Raw genomic sequence first — 22,674 nt, forward strand, 5'->3', positions numbered from 1 at the left:
AGACAAATCTACTTTTTTTCCCCCATCATTCCAGGACCATTGTTTACGAAATTATCTTGATAAGATACTATCTTGTAAATTAAATTGTGCCGGCAAAGTTTCTTTGCCAAATACAAAAGCAGTGAGGGGGGCCATACTGTAAGCTTGGGCACTCGCTTGTTAGGCGTTAATTTGTTAATTTTTTGTATTATTATTATTTCATTAGGTTTCCATTTCTATTTTTTTTCTCCTCAAAAGTCTATAAAACATCCGCAGAATCTTTTCAAAAGCTTGGCGAGAAAAGAAATCCCCTCTTGACAGCCTTGCCTCAAGACATTTATATGTATAAAAAGGAACAAACAAACAAAATAAAATACACAAACAACAGGAGGGACACAGGAGATTAAATTAAGACAGCAGGATGGATGGTCACTGGGGCTGGGGACTGGGAACTGGGACTGGGAACTGGGGGCTGGGGCTGGGACTGGGACTGGGACTGGGACTGGGAACTGGGACTGGGACTGGGGGCTGGCACTGGGGACTGGGGGCTGGGGGCTGGGACTAGGACTGGGGACTGGGACTGGGGGCTGGGGGCTGGGACTGGGACTGGGGGCTGGGACTGGGGACTGGGGCTGGGGACTGGGGGTTGGGGCTGGGGGCTTGGGGCTGGGACTAGGGGCTGGGAACTGGGACTGGGGGCTGGGACTGGGGGCTGGGGGCTAGGGCTGGGGACTGGGGGCTTGGGACTGGGGGCTGGGGGCTGGGGGCTGGGACTGGGGGCTGGGGGCTGGGGGCTGGGACTGGGACTGGGACTGGGGGCTGGGGGCTGGGGTTTAAGCTGGGTGAGTAAAAGGCTGTTGGCACATGGGGAGGTGTAGCTGTCCTCAGTTCCAGACGAGTCTCTCAGGGGCCACTAGTAAGGGCCAGGGGCCTCTAGTAAGGGCCAGGGGCCACTAGTAAGGGCCTTTTGTGTGTCCAAAGATCCCGATGGGGAAGTGCTTGACGTGTGAGGACCACTGTGCAGCCAACTGGAAAAACTTGACGTCGTTCCACTCGACACCGTCAATCAACACTGCAGGGGAGGAAACACAGGAAACAGGAAGTCAGGTTTGGAATTGTTACCATTGCCTTGGGGGGGCGGGCAAGCAGGCTAAAATATCTGACAAGCAGGCTAAAATATCTGCGTTTTTTAAACGCACCCAACCCGAATCTGGCGAGTGGAAAGCCCATAGGCTCGTTGGTAACATTAGTCCGCCAGTAGTCTCGCATAGTCAAACCTATCTCCACACTTCGTTTCGCACTGTGGAGAATAATACAAGATTGTGCGCGAGTGTGCGCGAGACGAGTGTGTGCGCGCGACGCGAGAGAGTTTTTGCCGGGTGAGATGTCTGCAGATGAAAGTAAGCAAGTTGAAACGTTAGCAAATATACTTGCTGAGTGTTCTGACAGAGAACGTTGGTTAAAATTGGTCGTTATTATTGTGACTAGAAAGTGTCTGATTATAGTTCCACGGTGTGTAAATAGTCAAACAACTAGCAAGCTAGCTAGCTAGCTCAGAGGTGATGAGATGAGCTAGTCTGCTGCACACTTGCCAGCTAAAGAGCTAACTGGATGCACTTGACTTTATTATTTTAGTTAAAGTAGATATACAATCTTTCTTATTCTGCTAGAATTGGGCTTCATGGTAATACCATAATGGCATATTTACAGTACATGGACACTGGACAGTGGATTGAAGCATTGGAAATGTCTGTTTTTTTATAGTTGGACATGATCTTTTTTCAGGTGAGAGAGTAATGTCAAAATGACATTATCTGACTGCATTGCCCACAGCAATCCAAAATCTATTATAATTACGTTATAAATTGATATGGATCAATTTATACCTCTTATTAGATAAAAAATACTCTGGTTGTTATGTTTGCCTTTTGGTTGACAGCAAAAGAGGGAGAGGAGGATAGAGAGATAGAGAGGGAGAGAAGGAGAGAGAGCAGGATGGTGTCGGCACACCAGAGAGAGAGACAGCAAGAACCAGGTGAGAAAGTGGACAGGTAGTCAAGACCACATAAGTAGCCTTGTGAACCGATGGTTCTGGAGCCTAACGGGCCATAGGGCAGGAGCCTATCTCCTGTTTCCGGAGCGTGAGGCGGCTTGATGTACAAGTACACCCCTTGGACATGATGCTGGTATGTCGCAGGGTCTTAACCCCTGGGGGGGTCCACGGTCCATGCCACCCCCCCAAGGCAGCAAACTTAGGGGAAACACTGTAGACCTATTTGGATAGAATTTTAGACCTATTCGCGACACCATATGATAGCTTTTTGTCATCCTCGAGGTGATGAAATGAGGGATTTCACTGCCATACAGACAAAAAAGGAAGCGAATTGGCTTTTTTGGGGTTCCAGCTTGATTCATTTCCGTGTAAATAGATGTGGTCGGACTGATTTCCTTGCAGGATCTCATTTTTTAAGACCTATATTTTATTTTTTAAATACTTTATTTGTATATTGCTTTTCCTGCAAACATTGCAGCTCAACGTGCTTTAATCATTATATCATCTTAATTTAATTATTTTGTAATTTAAAGGCAATATTAAAAGGATGGGTTTTTATAATGTTAATTTAATTATTTAGTCATTTCAAGGCAATATTAAAAAGATGGGTTTTTAGCCTTGACTTGAACATATTTGCTGAGGTTGCATCCCTAATGTAAACTGGCAGTGCATTCCACAATTTGGGTGCATAAAATGAGAATGCAACCTCACCAAATCTCAATCAATCAATCTGGATGTAGTTGTCTGGTGACCCTTACCTCTCAGCATTGTCTGCTGGTGCTTGGCAGTGCAGATTAGACGGCTGATGCCCTCTATCACTTGACTTTTAGACTCCACCTCCTTGTCTTTAGTCTTTTTTGGCAGAAACATTACTGGAGAGAGAGGGGACAAGAAGAGAGACACACAGCTCGGAAAAAAATCTGACTGTCAGCAAATGCAGAATTCAAAGAATTGGACCTCATTATTGTGATTTTCAAAATGGCCTTTCTAGGAGATTCCCTATCAGGGGAAACATACAGCCCACTCACCTATAACATACACAAGTCTACTCATCTATAACATACACAAGACCACTCATCTATAACATACACAAGTCTACTCATCTGTAACATACACAAGTCTACTCATCTGTAACATACACAAGTCTACTCATCTATAACATACACAAGTCTACTCATCTATAACATACACAAGACCACTCATCTATAACATACACAAGTCTACTCATCTATAACATACACAAGTCTACTCATCTATAACATACACAAGTCCACTCATCTATAACATACACAAGACCACTCATCTATAACATACACAAGTCTACTCATCTATAACATACACAAGTCTACTCATCTATAATATACACAAGTCTACTCATCTGTAACATACACAAGTCTACTCATCTATAACATACACAAGACCACTCATCTATAACATACACAAGTCTACTCACCTATAACATACACAAGTCTACTCACCTATAACATACACAAGTCTACTCATCTATAACATACACAAGTCTACTCATCTATAACATACACAAGTCTACTCATCTATAACATACACAAGTCTACTCATCTATAACATACCGTGACGTTAGAATTATAAGGTTCTATCTCCATTTTTGGTCAAAATTTAGTTAATCTGATCCATTAGGTGTTTATTAATACCTGTGTGGTGTTATTTTTAAAATGTTGACATTTTTTAGTTAGTAATTAATAAAATACAAAGGTTCCGTCTCACAAAACATAATGGAATGTAAAAACCTTGACGCTCAATATCTCTGAACTACCCTAAACGGAGATAGAACCTTCTAAACGGAGATAGAACCTTATAATTCTAAGCTCACGATACACAAGACAACTCATCTGTGATGCTACCTCATCATCATCATCACACCACCTTACCCTTCTTATTCTTCTCCTTGGTCACCACAGTCATGGACATGGTGGGCTGAGGACCCCACTCGGCGCCCCCCAGAGGCAGCCTGCTGACCTGCAGCGAGCGGAAGGTGCACTTCAGCGTGTTCTTGGAGGACGAGTCGCGCTTCTCCATGTCTCTCTTCCTGTCTGACGGAGCCACCCAGTAGTCCACCTGCAGCCCCATCAGCTCCCCTGGACCTCCGCCAGGAGAACTACAACCCCCATGGAGCAGAGGACGGAGGGAGAGAGAGAGAGAGAGAGAGAGAGAGAGATGAGAAGAATAAGAAGAGAAGTATGAGATAGTGGTAGACATAGAGGTATGAACATGTGTACAATATTCAAACCAATTTGCAATGTTGCTGACAGACTATTCAACTCTGAGTTATAATTTCTACATGGTAAATGGACTGCACTTATATAGCGCCTTTTTTGCTGCTCCAAAGCGCTTTACAACGGCCTCTCATTCACCCATTTACACACATTCACACACAAATGGCGGCAAGCTACCATGCAAGGCGCTGATGCAATTTTGGGGTTCAGTGTCTTGCCCAAGGACACTTCGACCGACATGTGGCCAGCCGGGGCTCGAACCACCGATCTGCCAACCTTGTGATCATTAGACGGCGGCTCTACCTACTGCGCCACAGCCGCCCCACAATGTCTAACATGTCTAACACAACACCATAGGAATCCCTGGTCACACTGTACCTGTAGGAGCTGAGACTAGTGTTGACAGAGGGGGAGGAGGGAGGAGTGGGGGAGGCCTCTTTTAGTGCGATGGACACCTGGGGAGGCGTGGAGGAGAGGAGCGCTGACCCCATAGGGGCCGCATCATCTGAGTCCCCTAAAAGAAACGGCAATGAAAGGTTCAATTACAACGGGATAGTTGAAACTTCTCTTAACATGATTCACAGATTGACTTTAGCAACATAGCTACAGCTTCACATGAAAACTCAGATAACTTGTATCAGGTAAATTGTGCTGTGCTACAAGAGTCTCAGCTAAACTCACCTGATGTTGCTGATTGCTCCACAATACCAACTTTCACCATCTAGGGAGGGTAAAGATTAATAATATGAACACATCAACACCTTTCAAGTTAATGCAATGGTCAATTGTAAGGATAACCAAGGTATATTACAAACACAAGCTTATCGTGAGCTTAGAATTATAAGGTTCTATCTCCGTTTAGGGTCGTTCAGAGATATTGAGCGTCAAAGTTTTTACATTCCATTATGTTCTGTGAGATGGAACCTTTGTAATGCATGCTTTCAGCCAAAGGTTAACCTTTTATTAATTACTAACTCAAAAAGGTCAACATTTTAAAAAAATAGCACCACACAGGCATTAATAAACACCTAATGGATCAGATTATGTAAAAAACTAAATTTTGACCAAAATGAAGATAGAACCTTATAATTCTAACGTCACGTTATGTCTCTAATAGGTAGGGAGTGTAATGGAGTGTAACTTACTCCTATGAAGGGGATAAACTTCTGACAGGAATCCTCATCTGGGCTGTGTGGCAGAGGGACCAGGACAAGGACAAGAGAGACAGGAAGAGAGGTAGAGAGTGAGCATGTGGAGAACCAATCAGGATGAAGGGTTTGTCTGGGGTAGAGACGGAGGGTCCATGAACCCTATGGATGGGGTGAGCTGTGTTGTGCTCTCATACTGACTGAAACCAGGCAGCTCTCCCATGTAGGGTTTGTGAAGCCTTAATCTCACATGGTCTGTGCTCTCTATGGGATTCCAAATATGATTTAACAGAGGCAGTTTACCCAGATCATGCCAGAACATTTTTCTAGCAATTCTCTGTACAATTTCAGAAAATAAAAGCCAGAAACGTGGTTTATGTCAGTTAACGACTATGATATAAATTAGCATAAGATATAGTATACTAATAGATATAGCAGGCTCCTTGAAATCAGAGAAAGGAGAGATTTCCTGGTTAATACCACTCTGATCAACCCTCATAATTCCCTGCTGGTGGAAAGATAAAAATCTAATTAAAGTTAGTAAACTGCCAACTAAACTCCTCAAAAAAAGTTTGGAAACGTTATTTCAGTCGATTCTTCCTCCCCTTTAATAATACCAATTGGTATTGTATTTTATATCGTTGGAAAGCCTGATTGGTCACCTTTACAATGAGGTATAACTTGTAAGGATCACACATTCATGGAATGAGTAACACAGCTAAACGTGTGGGTAGCGGCCCAAAACAATTTGCCAAAATTCCCTGCAATATTCTTTTGTTGGTATTCACTCTCGTTTTGAGCTTCAAGTGCTGGCAGGTGTATGTCAGTCACAGGTGTGTGACTGGCACCTGAATGGCACCTAATTGACAGGAATGATATTCTGGGGCCAGTGGCAATCCCATATCTCCAGAATCTGGGACCTAACTCCATCCTCCATGATGACAACGCTCGCCTCCACAGAGCACCTCCAGTATTTGGGAGTGGAGAGGGTGAAATGGCCTGCCGTGAGTCCAGACCTCAACCCAATTGAACACTTGTGGGATCAGCTTGGGCGTGCTGTACGTGCCAGAGTGACCAACGCAACCATGTTGGCTGACTTGCGGCAAATCCTAGTTGAGGAATGGGATGCCGTCCCACAGCAGTGTGTGACCAGGCTGGTGACCAGCATGAGGAGGAGGTGCCAAGCTGTTGTGACTGCGTATGGATCTTCCACACACTACTGAGGTCCCTGACAATGTAAAATTAATAAAGTGTAAAAATTGCCAATATGTGTTGTTTTTTCCTTATTACTGTGGGAGAGTGCAATCATCCAATCCACCAAGCAACTCAAAACGAGAGTGAATACCAACAGAAGAATATAGGGGATTTTGGCTAATATTTTTGGGCCGCTACCCACACGTTTAGCTGTGTTGCTCATTCCACGAATGCATGATCCTTACAAGTTGTACCTCGTTGTAAAGGTGACTAATCAGGCTTTCCAACGATATAAAATACAATACCAATTGGTATTATTAAAGGGGAGGTGTAATCAACAAAAAAAGCATTTCCGAAGTTTTTTTGAGGGGTTTACATGTATTGGTCTGTTACAATACAATCCACATTTTGATCATGGCAAACCCAAACTTGATACAAACACCTCTAATACCCTTTAAATGGTTTAATTTAGTCAAATCTGAATAATCGAGTTGGGTATGAACAAGATATATGGAGAGTCAGCACTCTAATTGCCTCCAAGCCTCGAGTTTCATCAAATCATCTGAAGTAAACATTAAAAATTAAAAAGACTTGAACAAACTGGCAGTCTGGCAGTCAGTCTGTTGTGCCTTTACACAAAAATGAATTTGAATTGATTACCAGACTGAAAAATATTTTCATTGATGGAAAAAAAATCGTTTGCCAGGCTTTGCGCACGGGAACCAATCGGATACGATCATACGATCGTACGCCCCTCTCCCTGAGTCCTCATTGATAACAGAGAAGCAGAGGACAGACATGCATGCTTTCAGCCAACCACTAGCCTACGCCCAAGCCTTCCCACCATTCCTGCAGCCAACCCAACCACCACCATATCAAAAGGCAAAATGCACAGGTCTGGGAACAGCCAGTCCAGTAGATCAGGGAACAACCAAGGAGGAACCGCTGTGGTAATCAGGCCAACAGTGAAAGAGAGGAAGGTACGTTGTAGTGGCAGACTGAAGGAAGAGCAGCAACCTGAATCTGACATATCTCAGGTGTCATGTATCACCTGTAAGAGGTAATGCACAATTACGCAAATAGGTTTTTCTAAACAATTATTATTTTTAAATATGTATATATGCATATATATATATACAGTATATGTTACGGTACATGTGGGAATACGGTACATGTGGGAAAACTAGGGTTAGGGTTAGGTGCTACGTCGACATGCTGGCATGTCTAACCCTACCCCTAACCCTAACACCTAACCCTAGTTTTCCCACATGTACCGTATTCCCACATGTACCGTCCGTAACATATATACATATATATATACACATACATACAGTATATATGTAGCTTATAGTATGTGGCACACGTTGTGTGTGTTATCTACAGTATAATAAACATTTGAGGAGGTAAAAGGTTGTTGCTCTTGCCTTTGGGGCACCTGCCACCTCCCTCCACCAGTGCAAGAAAGACTAAGCAGGAGAGAGGAAGAGGAAGAGAGAATCTACAGTAGAAATGCATCCAGGCCACGTCAACTCAACTCATCACCTGCCAAAGCTACTGTCAGAGCAGCCACACGGAGAGCCAAACGTCTGCCTGGTAAAGTGTATGAACGTGGTTCACCTTGCATGGATTGTTCAGTATGTATATATTTTTGGTCTAATACACATTCTGTAATTCAATTCATACATAGGTAAGTTAGAACTGCATTGTTAAAATGCATTGTTAAAATGTGTATGTATGCTGCAGACATAATCAATTACTATGTGCATGCGAGTCAACCTATGTACACAAACAACAAATGCAGTTGTTGAAGTATGGCAAATGCACATGCACTTCCATAGTACATGTACCAAAAAAGACAATATACAATTAAGCAGGGGTGGTGTGGCTTTAATATCAGACAGACATGGATGGCCCAAAGCACAGGGAAAGAATGGGCGTTAAACAAAGTAGGGAGGAAGAAACAGGAGAAAGGAGAGAGAATCCAGAGCATGGGAAAGGCAGCTTTTAACTGACTACCCGCCACTTTATCAGTACACTTTGTATAACCTTATCCTAAACTAACCACCGATACCAGTGAGAAATGGTCAATATTTGACCTATGCTATGACCTATGTGCTAGCTGTGGTCTGTCTGGCCAAGGTTGAGCTATCAAAAGTGACAGCAGCTGGTGAAACCGGGACCAAGTCGCCAACCAATCAAAATGCTCTGACTTTTAATTATGAACATGTTAAATAAACGTCAACGTTGTTGAAAATCAATGACACACTCGCTAGTCAAGCCAAAACATTGCAATGGATTCGGTGAGTAATCCCCCACTACTACCAAGTTAACTATAACACTACTTTACATTGTTAGCAGGCTCACAAAACAAGCTGTGTTAGTTGACTAGCGATGTGTGTCATTGATTTTCAACAACGCTGAAATGTATTTACATTCTTCAGAATAAAAGTCAGAACATTAAAACGGCTGGTTTCACCAGCTGCTGTCACATGTGTGTTTAGCTGTTGTTAGGCAGGCAAGTGTGCTTGTTATCGGTCAGCTGTTAAAGTGGCAAGCTCCAGTACAGGCTGCTAAGGTCAAGGGTCAGGGTAATGGTTCTAACACAGAAGGCAGATGATTCACCAGGAGAAACAGACTCAAGCAGACCACAATACCTTACTGCAAAATCAAAATGAAAGCTCTTTTTCCTTCAAAGAAAGCAAAGAAAAGAAAAATACAACAAAAGAAAACATGTTATTTACAAACAGTGATAGACAGACAGTGATGTTCACAGGAAAGATTTCCATTTCATCCTGTGTCAGAAATGTGTGCAGTGGCCACTAATTACACTAAATTTTCACTATATACACTGCTGTTTCACTATGAAGTTATGTTTTCTCTCAATTGTCAGTATTGTTATGTAGTATATATTATATGTTATATTATATATATTATATTATATGTATATATATATATATGTTTTTGTTTTTATACAAGCCCGTCTCTCCCGTTATGGGAGTACTGGGATATGTTGACTAACAACATGTGGGCAAAATACAATTTGCATGAGTGTGAATGATAAAAGGTTTCAAAAGTCATGTTGAAATCATGCACAACTTCATGTGCTAAACTGTGAATTGTGTTTGAATTCACTTTTTTCACAAAGTAGTTAATAGATGCAGTGCCCTCCACAATTATTGGCACCCCTGATAAGGATGAGTAAAAAGGGTAAAATAAATGATAAACATCCAACCTTTAACTGAAGTACATTTATTCAGAGAGAAAAATAAATAAATAAATAAATTATTATTTCGAACAAAACCACGTGTGCCACAATTATTGGCACCGGTGCATTTAACACTTACGTACAACCTATTTCTGACGACAGATTTTTTCTTTCGGAATAAAATTTGAATACTTAAATTAAAGGTCGGATGTTTCTAATTTCTTTGTGACATTAAGCTAATTCACCAAAAGGTGATTTTTTTAATAACCCTTTTACTCATCTTTTCTGATTCAGTGTGAGTCATATCATTAGACGACTTGAAGATGAACTACTGTTCAATGTTCTCTGAGTATGCAGCAGCTGAAACAACCTTACCTCTTCTGTTTGTAAGTGAGCATGGCTTCTGCAATGGGTAGCTGGTGTGCTCCGTTGGCCCCGACCATGTACTGTGTTACCCTGGATACCACATCTGGGCTCTCCTGCACTGTACAGGACAGGACTCTAGGTTACTACTCTGGATCTAATGGGTTCTATCTATGCACATATAAACATTTCCTAATGAGAAAGTATACAGATTCTATAATTTGTCCATTCTAGAAGGTCTGTTTAGAAACATTCTGTTTGGGTGGGTGTAAACATTCTAAAAAGTCTGTATCGTTTAAGCAATATCACACGAGAGGGAGTGCTGTTATACTGAATATCAGCACGGCTGTGATTGGGTCGTAGGTACGAGGCCGTCAGTATAACAGCACGACCTCGAGTGTGATATTGCTTTTATACAACAGACTACATTTATTAGTTAACAGTAATAAGCAACAACAGATTATGAGTTGTTGGTTTATTTAATCATTTATTTTACAACAAAAAATTGTTCTGAACTTCAACAGGACTGTTGCCTAGTAACCTGAACACAAACATCAGCAGGCTAGCTACTTTGTATTAACGGTCATTTAGTAGAACACCTGTGCGGCGGAGTGATACATATACCGGTAGTTAAAAGTCCCAGTGCTGTTATACTATATATCGGCACTCATGGAATGCCTCCAATCAAATTACATAGTCGGAACTAACTGTTGTATAACTAACCTTAACCCATACAGGACAGCATCTAACATTCTAGAATGTCAGTATAGAACACTTTCTCTGTAATCTAACCTGACAGTCAAGGTAAATAAATAAATAAAGTTGAGCTTACCCATGACTGGGGCCTCCGCCTTGTGAAACAGGTCCCTCCAAGCAGTGTCTTGGAATAAACTGTTGTATCGATAGTCAATGGTGCCAAGATATTTGGAGACGGGATGGGATCCTGTATACAATTAGAGAAAGAAACGTGAGACATGATGGACATGAGGAGAAACATAAGATAAACAACACTTATTCATGTGAAAATCACAGCAAATTTTATATAAACCAAATTAATATATGTTCAGACTCCAATGTATTCAGACTCCAACGTGTTTGATGCCTAGAGACAGTGTAGTGCACAGCTACAGCCTTTCACAGGGTTCCTACAAGTTTCAACAAGTTGAATTTAAGACCTTTTTAAGACCTCTTTGCATGTAATTTTAGACCCTCTCGCGACACCATATGATAGCTTTTTGTCATCCTGCCGTAGCTTCGTTCGCCAATAATTTCTCCCGGGGGCAGCGAATTGGCATTTCTTTGGTTCCAGCTTGATTAATTTCCACGTAAATAGATGTGGTCGGACTGATTTCCTTGCAGGACAAGCTAATCTCATCTTTTTGACCTAGCACCTCATTTTAGACCTAATAACTGAAACCTAAGACCTTTTTAGGCCTTATAAAAATCAGACTGCTGGATTTTAGACTTTAAGGCTTTTTATTAAGACCAGTGCGGGAACCCTGCTTTCACATCGAGCCGCATCACTAACCTAGTGGGATGATGAGGAACCTCATGTAGCCCTGCCAGTCGGGGGTCTTATGGGAGAGGTGGTCCACAAACAACCTCAGGACGGCACTGAGGTAGTGCTGTGCTCCGGCCACGGCGATCTTGATAGGAATGGGCGTTTGAGAGTTACAGTTACAGCTATGAAAAGAACACAAAACACACAACACACGAGAGAGGCAGTGAGGCACAGTCGAAGCGAAGAGGAGAAGCAGAGAGAGGTAAAAACCATCTGATAGGTGACTTACAATCTCTGGATCCGTGAGACGATGGTGTTGAACGCAGCCTGGATGTCGGCCGTGGTGCAGGTGCAGACCACAGGGAGGTGGTGGTTCTGCAGGACGTCTGAGAGGTACTGAGAGAGGGGAGGCAAAGAGAGACCGGTTGAGAAGGATGGACTGAGGGAGGGAGAATGAAATGTAGTGGTAGAAGGAGAAGGGAGTGTGGAACGGTGAACAATAAAGCAAGAGAGCATAGGCGGTGTGAACAGGGGGATAGTTGAGAGCCGAACAGGAGCCGAACAGGTTTTGACATTTAGCAGACGCTTTTATCCAAAGTGATAAACAAAACAAGGACGCTTTTATCCAAAGTGATGCCAGGACCAGGTGCCATTGGCGGTCACAATGCTAGAATTATTATTATTATTATTATTATTATTATTATCATTATCATTATCATTATCATTATTATTATTATTATTATTATTATTATTATTATTATTATTATTATTATTACTTGATGCTGTGACTGTAAGTGGAGGAGGTGTGGAGATGTATGTATGTTTCTATCTTTTAACTGTGCTGGAAATGCTTGGATGTGTGCCGCTGTCTGTCGTGTGTGTTTGTTTTTAACATGTAACCTGATTTCTTCTCAGCCCCCCCCAAGAGGCTTTTGTCTTTTGCCAGGCCGCCAATGCAAATAAGAATGAGTTCTTATTGGCCTGCCTGGTTAAATAAAGGTTAAATAAATAAATAAATACAAATAAATAGATCGAATTCTATCTATTCCCTACAGTTCGTGAGCTTAGAATTATAAGGTTCTATCTTCGTTTAGTATAGTTCAGAGATATTGAACGTCAAAGTTTTTACATTCCATTATGTTCTGTGAGATGGAACCTTTGTATTTTATTAATTACTAACTAAAAAATGTAAACATTTAAAAAATAACACCACACAGGCATTAATAAACACCTACGGTAATGGATCAGATTATGTAAAAAACTCGATTTTGACCAAAAATGGAGATAGAACCTTATAATTCATGTCAACCAGAGAGGGGTGATGAAGGCTCTCACCTGGCCCTGCCAGTCTGTGGTGTTGATGAGGATGATGCTGTCAGGCAGATGGTCATCAGACACCAGGATGTGGTTCAGCTGGTCATACACTGTTTTCCTTGGGATCTAGGGAGGTCAAAGTCAGTTGTGACGTTAGAATTATAAGGTTCTATCTCCATGGAGATAGAACGGAGATAGAACCTTATAATTCTAAGCTCACGCATTGTTAAACTCAAGTGGACACAGCCTCTTCGAAATCATAGAATTCGGTTGTTAAGTGTGACGTAACGCGTGACGTTTAGCAATTTCCGGGTCCAAACCAAAAACTTCCCCGCACCAGAGTACTAAAGCGGTAGAATGACAGTTCAATTGTTTTTTTAGACTGGGATCTATTCATACAACAAGGGACACGGCACTTTCCCGTTTTTCACATATTGTCAGCGTCTTTGAGCCTCGGAAAAGTGCTATACAAATATAATGAATTATTATTATTACTGAGGCATTTCGAAGCGAGCGCCTCAGCCAACGTTGGACCCGGAAACACGTCACGACTTAACAACCGAATAGTGTCTCTCTCTATTAGTCCTGCAACCCTGTCGGTTACTGGGGATCTTGAGTGCAGTGTTCGCCTCCTACCTGAAGGTGGCAGCGCGTATCGAGGGAACGTTCGTTGTCCAGGCTGTTGGCTCTCTCGTTCTGTGGCCTGCTCGGCTGGCGCTCCTTGAGAGAAGTGCTTCTTCCTCTTCTTCCAGCCAACTTGGGTTCCTGTCTGAGGAGAGATGACATCACAACGTTGAGATGGAGGAAAGGGGGATTTTTACATTTGATTTCTGGAGACGGATAAAGCAGATGAGGGGAAGAGGATGGGTTGTGTTTCATTTAGAAAATATGAAAGACAAAATGAGGTGGAAGGGAGGGTGCGTGAGACACATGTCCTGAAGGAGAGGGCAGGACGGTCTGCTAGCTGCAGAGAGGATGGGGCCTTCTACAACAGCATGTTTGGATCTGGGTTTCCGTTAACCGGCAATTACCGGTCTTTGTCCGGTAAAATTTGTTGAAGTCCGACAAATTGAAAAGTCGTCGGACATATTGTCCGGTGAAAATAATTCCCTTTGAATACAATTCGCTAAAGTTCACATTCTGATTCCTTCTATTTTAAAAAAGACGAATATATAGGCTATGTATTTCTTTTATTATGATATGATTTGACACCGGCATGATGATGACTCCTAATGTGTAGGCCGGCCTATGCGAAACAGCGCACAGGTGCCACATGGGATTGATGCCAGATGGGATTACAGCTTAACCAGTCTATTACCGCTTAAACACAGTAGCCCATTCGGCGGTAACCCATGCCTATCTGGCAACCCTGCCAACCCGTCCACCATAGTAATACGCAAACGTTGCAGCTCAAAGTGCACCATAGCGAGCGATTAAATTAATGGAAAGATGGCAAAACAAAGTAAGCTTAGCAATTATTTCATGAAGCCAAGCAACAATGAGTCTGAGCCTGAGGAGAAGTCTGACTCTGAAGAGATGGAGGCCGCAGCGGCTGACGCCGTCGTGGCTCCTCCAGCCAAGAAGTCTTGTGGATTCAGAGTTGAATGGAAAAAAACTTTCCCCTGGCTGCGTTTAGATGAGGAAGCCGGAAAAATGTTCTGCTCACCGTGCGAAACATCGGGGAGGAATAATGGATTCACGAGAGGAGCAACTAATATGAGAATGTCGGCTCTCACTGATCACAGTCGGTGCAGTGACCACATATCGGCGGTCAGCTTGAGGCAACAGCAAACCGCTATGCAAGGCCACTGTGAGCAGGCTAATGCAACGGCTAACAATAAGCTGCACTCTCAGCTACAAGTTGCCTTTCACATGGCAAAAAATGGCATCGCATGTCATCAGTATGTGGGTCTGACTGAGCTACTGAAAGCAGTTAAGGCTCCAGATTTTGTCTCGAGTGAGGGCATTTACCGCCACAGCGACTCTGTTGATGACATGGAAAGGGCACTGGAAGACGTTGTGATGGATCAGCTGGATGAAAAGCTAAAGGGGAGTGACTTCATTGGCATTATCATTGATGAGACAGTAAATATCACCGTGGACAAGAAGCTGATTATATACGTGAAGTTGGAAATAAAAGGAAGAGTTGAGACATGTTTTCTGGGCAATTATGATGTGCACTCCGGGACCGCACAGTGTATATTTGACAAAGTGGTGGAGGTGCTCCGCGAGAGAGGTGTGGAGCTGTCCCGCGTCATTGGCCTGGGCTCGGATGGGGCCAGTGTAATGATGGGAAAGCGTGCTGGAGTTGGTGCTCTTCTGAAGAAACAGAGTGCGTTTTCCATTCAGGTGCACTGTGGTGCCCACCGAGTTGCGCTGGCCGCGCTAGATGCGGCAAAGGCTGTTGACCAGGTAGGAGCCTACAAGCGCACAGCTGCTTCTGTGTACTCCTTTTACAAGCACTCAGCCAGCAGGACCAATCGCCTCCGTCAGGTGACAGCAGATCTCAGCGACGAAGACATGACGAGCCTAAAGCAGCCGTGCGCTGTCCGCTGGCTATCCTTGCACAGGGCAGTGGAGGGTATAAAACGTAACTGGCCTGCTCTGGTGATGGAGCTAAATCAAGAGGCTGTGGGAGGAAATGCCCAAGCCCAAGGCATCCTAGGTCAAATCCAGCCGTATAGCTTTATCGCCTGGACTCACGCACTGGCTGATGTGCTACCGGTGATGACCAAACTGAACTTGGTTTTCCAGAAAGACGACATCAATCTGGCCATGATCCGACCAATGGTTCACGCATCCGTAGCGGCACTAACACAGCTACGAGATGCCCCAGGCCCAGAAGAAGTGAAGTTCCAGGCGGACTGCCAAGACGGCCTGTACAATGATGTCAGAGTGACACATGTAGGTGACCGGTCCGTTCAGGCGTTTAAAAATGCCCGAGCACGCTACATCCAGCATCTAGTAGATGCACTACACGAGCGATTCCCCGAAGATTCCCTAGATGTACTGAACAGCTTCGACATCCTTCTGAACCCCTCCCAATACCCACAGACGCAGGATGGTAAGTAGAAGCTAGCCTGATTAATTAAGTTGGTTGCAAAATGCATAGTATAATTCTTAGGCCTATCCTTTTTGAATAACCTAAAATGCTTGTCTAAATTGCGAAATGTAGACTATGGCCGCCGCCCAACATAGGCTAATAATAATTATCATCATCATAATAACAATAATAATTATTAGGCTATAATAACAACAATGATGAAAACAACAGGATAACATTTAAACCTTCCTACTTTTCAGTTAATCTGGCTGTTGATGTCATTTTGTCATAAAAAAAAAATAGGCCATCACTGATTCATTATCACTCATTCCGTCCCCTCAGCGCTTGAAGAATATGCTAAACCGGCCATCCAGACCATCATTGGTCATTTTGGCCAAGAAATGACCAGCGATGATGACTCAGCACCAGCCACAGCCCCGGTCATCGATGCCACAAACGTGCAACGAGATGCCATCGGTGTCATGACAGCGCTTCGTGGTTATGGGGGCTTGCGTTTCTCAACAGCCTGCGAAGTCCTCATCCGAGACTTCAGCGAAATTTACCCAGAGTGGGCCACACTGGCCAAGATAGCCTGCTTGATTCCCGTCTCCAGTGTGCCTGCAGAGAGAGGATTCTCTCTGCAGAACCGAATTAAAACTGCGGACCGAAGTCGCCTTGGGGAGGGCAAGGTCACACGGCTAATGCGCATTGCAAGTTGCGGAGAGACACTTTGCAGCTTTGATTTCAAGTCCGCAGCTGCACGCTTCAATGCTGCCAAAAAGCGACGTAGGCCTAATAAGTAGCTGAATTATATGAACAGCCATTGTTATTTTCAGAGTTTTTACTCTAGGCTATTTTATTTAAGGCTATCCCCTATCTATCTGAGAAAAGGCATAGGCGATAGGCCTAGGCTGTAACATCGAACGGAAATGAGCCTATACATACGCATTGCAAGTTAATTTAAAGCCTATTTATTTTCAAAGAGTTTTATTCTATTTTATTTTATCTGATAAAAGGCATATGAACGGAAATTAGGCTAGCCGTGTCACGCCAGAAGCCTACATGCTTGCACTGTTACTGTTCAATAAAATGTTATACATCTAGACATTGTGGTATTTCTTTATATACGTATTCCAGACTGCCTATCAATTGTTTCTCAATAAACAGTTATGTTCTTCCCATTGTCATACTCCCGAGCTAAACGAAATGCCTTCCCAACCAGCGAGACTTATAGAAATGACGTTGTTTTATTGATTTTAAAAAAAGGGTAAAACTGGAAAGAGAAAATAGAAAACTCACATTAATCCCAAACAATTTAACAAACTTCAGTTAACGTAATGTGGAGTCCGTTCATTGATCGATGCTGTCTGTTCAGTTCCCAGTGAGGCGCCCGTTCAGCGCTGGACCCGTTCAGCGCTGGATTTGACGCATGGCATAGCGCGCATGCGTCAAATCATGTTATATTATTATATATTATATAGCTCGCATCTAATCGTATCGGATGAGAAATAGACATTAAATGGCATATATAGGCCGCTACACAACAGTAATCACCGCGACAAACAGCTATATTAGATTTAGAGGGGAAAAAAATATGATTTTGAAAAAAAAAAATGTTATTATATTTTAATATGATGACCGGAATATATCGGTAAATCGAATTCTTCCCGGACACGATGTCCGACGGCAAATTTTTCTAACGGAAACCCTGGTTTGGATACTGGATTCTGATTGGCTAGCAACAGTGGTAAATATCCCAACAACCCACAGTTTTCATATTTTTCATATTATGTGGTGGCTGTACAATTCGAGGGCGGGGGTTGTGGACTCATTTACAGCTGTACAGGGTTTTCCACAACCTTGTACCAGTGGTAAATGAGTCCACAACCCCCTTCTTCTCATGGTAAATTGCTTCCATTTACCTGTTGGAGGGAATAATGAGGGACTCTGTCTTCGTCATCTTGCCACTAGGGGGCAGCCTCTCTAGAAACGTGTCCATGTTGTCCATCTCCAGCTCTGTGGTGGGAGTCACTGCCTCGGGATGCTCCTGTGAGGTCACAAAGGTCAACATGAGAAATAATGGAAGAGGGAATTCATGTTGAATGAATCACTTGATGAAGTAATGAATGAATGCAAATACTTAATACTTACATAAGAGACATTATCAGACACATTGTCCACCCCTCCACTCTTGGTTTTGTCTGGGTCCATCTGGGATGGGCGGGTGGACACACACACACACACACACACACACACACACACAGACACAGACACAGACAGACACAGACACAGACACAGACACAGACACAGACACAGACACAGACACAGACACAGACACAGACACAGACACAGACACAGACACAGACACAGACACAGACACAGACACAGACACACACACACACACAGACACAGACACAGACACACACACACACACACACACACACACACACACACACACACACACACACAGAGGAAGAGTAAACAGTGGGTTGCTCTGGTGGTGTGGTTAAGAGTGTTAAAGAGTGCTCAAGCCCTGATGAGGCACACAGGTAGGGATGGGAATTGACCAAATGTTATTGACGCCGATTCCATTATCGAAGTCAGATGGGTACGTCAGATGGGTACAGGTCTTCATTGATTACAGAGACCCAGAGTCGACCCAGAGTCGGTCATTAACCCATTACGGTCGTAACAGAGATAAACACATTGTCATAGGAGGTTTGGTTTGCTGCGACGGGGCAAAGATTGATTGGTCATCTTCAGGTGCCTCCTATTTCCTGTGCAACCGGAGTGTCACTTGGTAACTTTCCTTAGGTACCACTCCTTATAATAAGTTATCAATTGAATACATTTTGGCAAGTGAACAGTGACCTTTGAAATGTTTTTGTGCTGAGGTAGGTGTTCTCTCAATTATCGACAATAAACTGATATATGTTTCATCATTCACATGAGAGAACTGACAGAAGTTTGATGAACAGACATGGGGGTCTTTCTACCACATATTGAACAGACATGAGGGTCTTTCTGCCACAGATGAAATGGAAGAATATTTGTACAGCATTCATTTTCATTTAGGGTTTCTTAACCAAATAAAAAGTCAGCTAAGCCTGCCTGTGTGGCGCTAAGATAAATACAGGGTATATACAGGAATCTTGAGATTAATTTCAATACCTTTCTAAGACTTTTTAAAGACCTTGTCAATATTTTTCCAGACCTTACCGCCATTTCGAGCTGTAACCGTTGACATCAGTGACACCTTTAACTTAACAGGTTTAGTTTGCAATAGACTAGACCACTATCATACAACAGAATTTCCGGTTCATCTTTGTTTTTTAATAAAACTAAAACATTCACAAACTTTTACTAAAAGTTTTAAGGACTCAAACTCTTTGGACAGAGTCTAATTCAGAAAAAGACCTCATAAAATCGTGATAAGACTTTTTAATACTTAAGGGTCTTGATCTCCCCAAAATTGATTTATCAACTTTTAATACTTTTCAAGACACCGCAGATACCCTGATTTTCATTTAGGGTTTCTTAACCAAAGAAAAAATCAGCTAAGCCTGCCTGTGTGGCGCTAAGATTATTAGCATAGGATATTTACCCTCAGTAACGGTGCGTGGCCAAACGTTCTGGCCACGATACTATCCCTATGGCAACGAGTTGACAGTTCAATGTCCGCTGTCAGGCAAAATAGCTGTATTGTAAACTGTTCAAAATATCCCAAATAATGCGAAATACTGTACTAGATGTACCTGTTAATTCATGTTATCATTATACTTACTGCTGAAAACTGAGCTTAATAATAAACACATATTTGTAAATACGTTCATAAATAGACTCTGGTTTCAACGTGATAGAGCGCTCTGAAATCAGTTAATTTACGAACGGTCAGTTAAAAAGTCTTTACAAACCAACTGTAAACATGGCGGACACCAACGATAACGTTACCATCATTTGGCTCGTGGCCAACAATTTTACATTATCGTGTTAAAATGAACGTCGACGTTAGCTAGCTTTCTGTCGCTAACTTAAGTGATGTTGACAGTAGATACTTGTTAAGTAACGCTCCAACATTTTTAGATTGGAATGTTCAGACGCTCGGACAACTGTCAGCGCATGCGCAGAACATGCCGGCATTGACGAGAGGAATCGATAATCTTGGAGGCACGCGATTCCGATGCATCAAACAATTTGTTACCGGTTCTCAACTGGAACCGGTTCTCAATTCCCATCCCTAGGCACAGGGTATATTGTATCCACAGGGGATCATGTAGATCCCCAGGGCAGGGCTCAACATTAACGCCGTTTTACTTGTCCGGAACAAGTAAAACTTTCGCCGGGTTTGTTTGTGCGAGCACGACGACGCTGCTAGATCTTGGATATGTTTACCTGTGTGCAGGAAGAACAACAGGTGCCAGACCAGACTAGATGATCGTGAGTGAAGATATTATCAAAGCGTACGGGTGATCGACAGGCGAGTACGCTTTGATAATATCTTCACTCACGATCATCTAGTCTGGTCTGGCGCCTGCGCCGTCTGTTGTTCTTCCTGCACACAGGTAACCATATCCAGGATCTAGCAGCGTCGTCGGGCTCGCGCAAACAAACCCGGCGAAAGTTTTACTTACTTTTACAAGTAAAACGGCGTTAATGTCGAGCCCTGCAGGGAATGTCATAATGTCACAACGTGTGGCAGGAGGGTCTCACCGGGCTCGGTGGCTCTCTGTGACTCCTGTTGCTGTGGATGCTGCCGATCTCCGTCTGAGAGCTGGAGAGGGAGAGGCCCTCGAAATACGGCCTGCAAAACAAAACATCATTTTAATAGGAACAACAGAAATCGTGACGTTAGAATATAATTCTATCTAAATTTTTGGTCAAAATTTAGTTTTTTACATAATCTGATCCATTAGGTGTTTATTAATGCCTGTGTGGTGTTATTTTTAAAATGTTGCCATTTTTGAGTTAGTAATTCATAAAATACAAAGGTTCCATCTCACAAAACATAATGGAATGTAAAAACTTTGACGCTCAATATCTCTGAACTACCCTAAACGGAGATAGAACCTTATCATTCTAAGCTCACCAAATGTCACTTGCTTGACCCACACTCACTTCAGTTTGGGTTTGGGGGTGCTGAGGACGCTGTCATCGTCATCCAGTTCTGGTCCGCTGTCACTGGGGTTCTCAAACTCCAGACTGTCCAGATCCAGGTCCCCCTCCACCTCCGGGGGCGGCTCTGCCGGGTCCTGCTCCGAACCCAACACCTTTTATTATATTTACACACACACACACACACACACACACATACACACACAGACACACACAAATGTAACAGATGCGTGGGTTCATCTGGCAATAGAAGAAAAACAAACTGTGTGTGGAGAACCATGAGACCTAGACAGAAACACCCACCTCATCTGAAACTCGGAACCTCTTCAGAAGGGCTACCACCCGCTGCTTAAAGTTCTGCTGCTAAAAGAGAACATGACAGATAAACAACTAGAAGTCAATCTAAGGAACACATGGGATATGAAACGTGAGAATGACCAGCTAATGGGCTCCATGAGGACAGTTATCACCATTGTGTAGGAGACATTGCAGTACCACAATCTCCCCAGCAGGTGTCAGTAGAGCATTAGGCAGAACAAGAGACATTGGCACTGTTGGGCAGTTATGATGATTACGAAGCATTATTTTCTAATCTTTTATTTATTTATTTATTTATTTATTTTACAGCATTTCTGCTTTACTGGGATCTAGACAGTAGATATTGACAGGAAGGATGGGTGAGAGAGGAGGGATGACATAACATGCCAGGTTATGTCGAGGGTCAAAATCGAAGCAGGAACCTTTGCGATTATGTGGTATGGCTGTGGTGCGTTGACCTGCTCACTGACCGTAGACACAAATTGGACGGACTCCCCTGGACTTACTCTGGTGATGGAGGCGGTCCTCACGATAGACCTCCTCTGCTTCTTTGGCTTCCTCACGTCGTACTCATCGTCCTCGAGATCCTGCGTGTACAGAGGAGACACGGCGTTGGACAGAGAGAGACGGAGAGACGGATCTCACACATAAATGGACTGCACTTATATAGCGCCTTTATCCAAAGCGCTTTACAACGGCCTCTCATTCACCCATTCACACACACATTCACACACCAATGGCGGCAAGCTACCATGCAAGGCGCCGGCCCGCTCACTGGGAGCAATTTGGGGGTCAGTGTCTTGCCCAAGGACACTTCGACATGTGGCCAGCCAGGGCTCGAACCGCTGATCTGCCAACCTTGCGATCGTTAGACAGCGGCTCTACCTCCTGAGACACAGCCGCCCCACACATGTTTCCCCTCTGGGCTGAGCTGCTGTAATGAGGACAGGAGGCTTTTAGACTCACCTGCCCCTGAACTGCGTCGTCACTGGCCTCCTGCTCAGAGGAGAAGCTCTCGTACTCCTCCTCCGAGTAGTTATCTGCAGTAGAAGGGAGAGAGAGAGGAGATTTAACCTACTTAAAGAGATGAGAAGATCACAGACTGAGACTGAGAAGTAAAAAAAAACCTAGCATAAATATTTTATCGTGGCGTTTAGATGGCGGAGCGAGCGAGGTTTTGAAATAGAACCTC

General features: G+C 43.3%; 1 protein-coding gene across 2 annotated transcripts in view; it reads right to left on the reverse strand.

The window, feature by feature from the left end:
• Window positions 1-909: 909 nt before the first annotated feature.
• pacs2 (phosphofurin acidic cluster sorting protein 2) overlaps window positions 910-22,674 on the reverse strand; it is a gene marked incomplete at its 5' end in the record, with an annotated part of 55,849 nt that continues 34,084 nt past the window's right edge. The window contains 21 exons of one of the 2 annotated variants that reach the window (XM_080548827.1): window positions 910-1,051; window positions 2,791-2,904; window positions 3,940-4,166; window positions 4,663-4,798; window positions 4,966-5,005; window positions 5,430-5,472; window positions 8,051-8,092; window positions 9,281-9,313; window positions 10,207-10,315; window positions 11,027-11,137; window positions 11,723-11,877; window positions 11,985-12,091; window positions 13,031-13,135; window positions 13,646-13,778; window positions 17,975-18,099; window positions 18,204-18,263; window positions 20,763-20,853; window positions 21,168-21,319; window positions 21,468-21,527; window positions 21,989-22,069; window positions 22,449-22,522. In XM_080548827.1, coding sequence (XP_080404953.1) covers window positions 933-1,051; window positions 2,791-2,904; window positions 3,940-4,166; window positions 4,663-4,798; window positions 4,966-5,005; window positions 5,430-5,472; window positions 8,051-8,092; window positions 9,281-9,313; window positions 10,207-10,315; window positions 11,027-11,137; window positions 11,723-11,877; window positions 11,985-12,091; window positions 13,031-13,135; window positions 13,646-13,778; window positions 17,975-18,099; window positions 18,204-18,263; window positions 20,763-20,853; window positions 21,168-21,319; window positions 21,468-21,527; window positions 21,989-22,069; window positions 22,449-22,522 — 2,117 coding nt within the window. In that variant the 3' untranslated portion in view covers window positions 910-932. The remainder of the gene's footprint in view (window positions 1,052-2,790; window positions 2,905-3,939; window positions 4,167-4,662; window positions 4,799-4,965; window positions 5,006-5,429; window positions 5,473-8,050; window positions 8,093-9,280; window positions 9,314-10,206; window positions 10,316-11,026; window positions 11,138-11,722; window positions 11,878-11,984; window positions 12,092-13,030; window positions 13,136-13,645; window positions 13,779-17,974; window positions 18,100-18,203; window positions 18,264-20,762; window positions 20,854-21,167; window positions 21,320-21,467; window positions 21,528-21,988; window positions 22,070-22,448; window positions 22,523-22,674) is intronic. The other variant, XM_080548828.1, reaches the window with a different exon arrangement.

This window comes from Nansenia antarctica (genome assembly GCF_963989245.1).
Source record: "Nansenia antarctica genome assembly, chromosome: 1".
NCBI classification, from domain to species: domain Eukaryota; kingdom Metazoa; phylum Chordata; class Actinopteri; order Argentiniformes; family Microstomatidae; genus Nansenia; species Nansenia antarctica.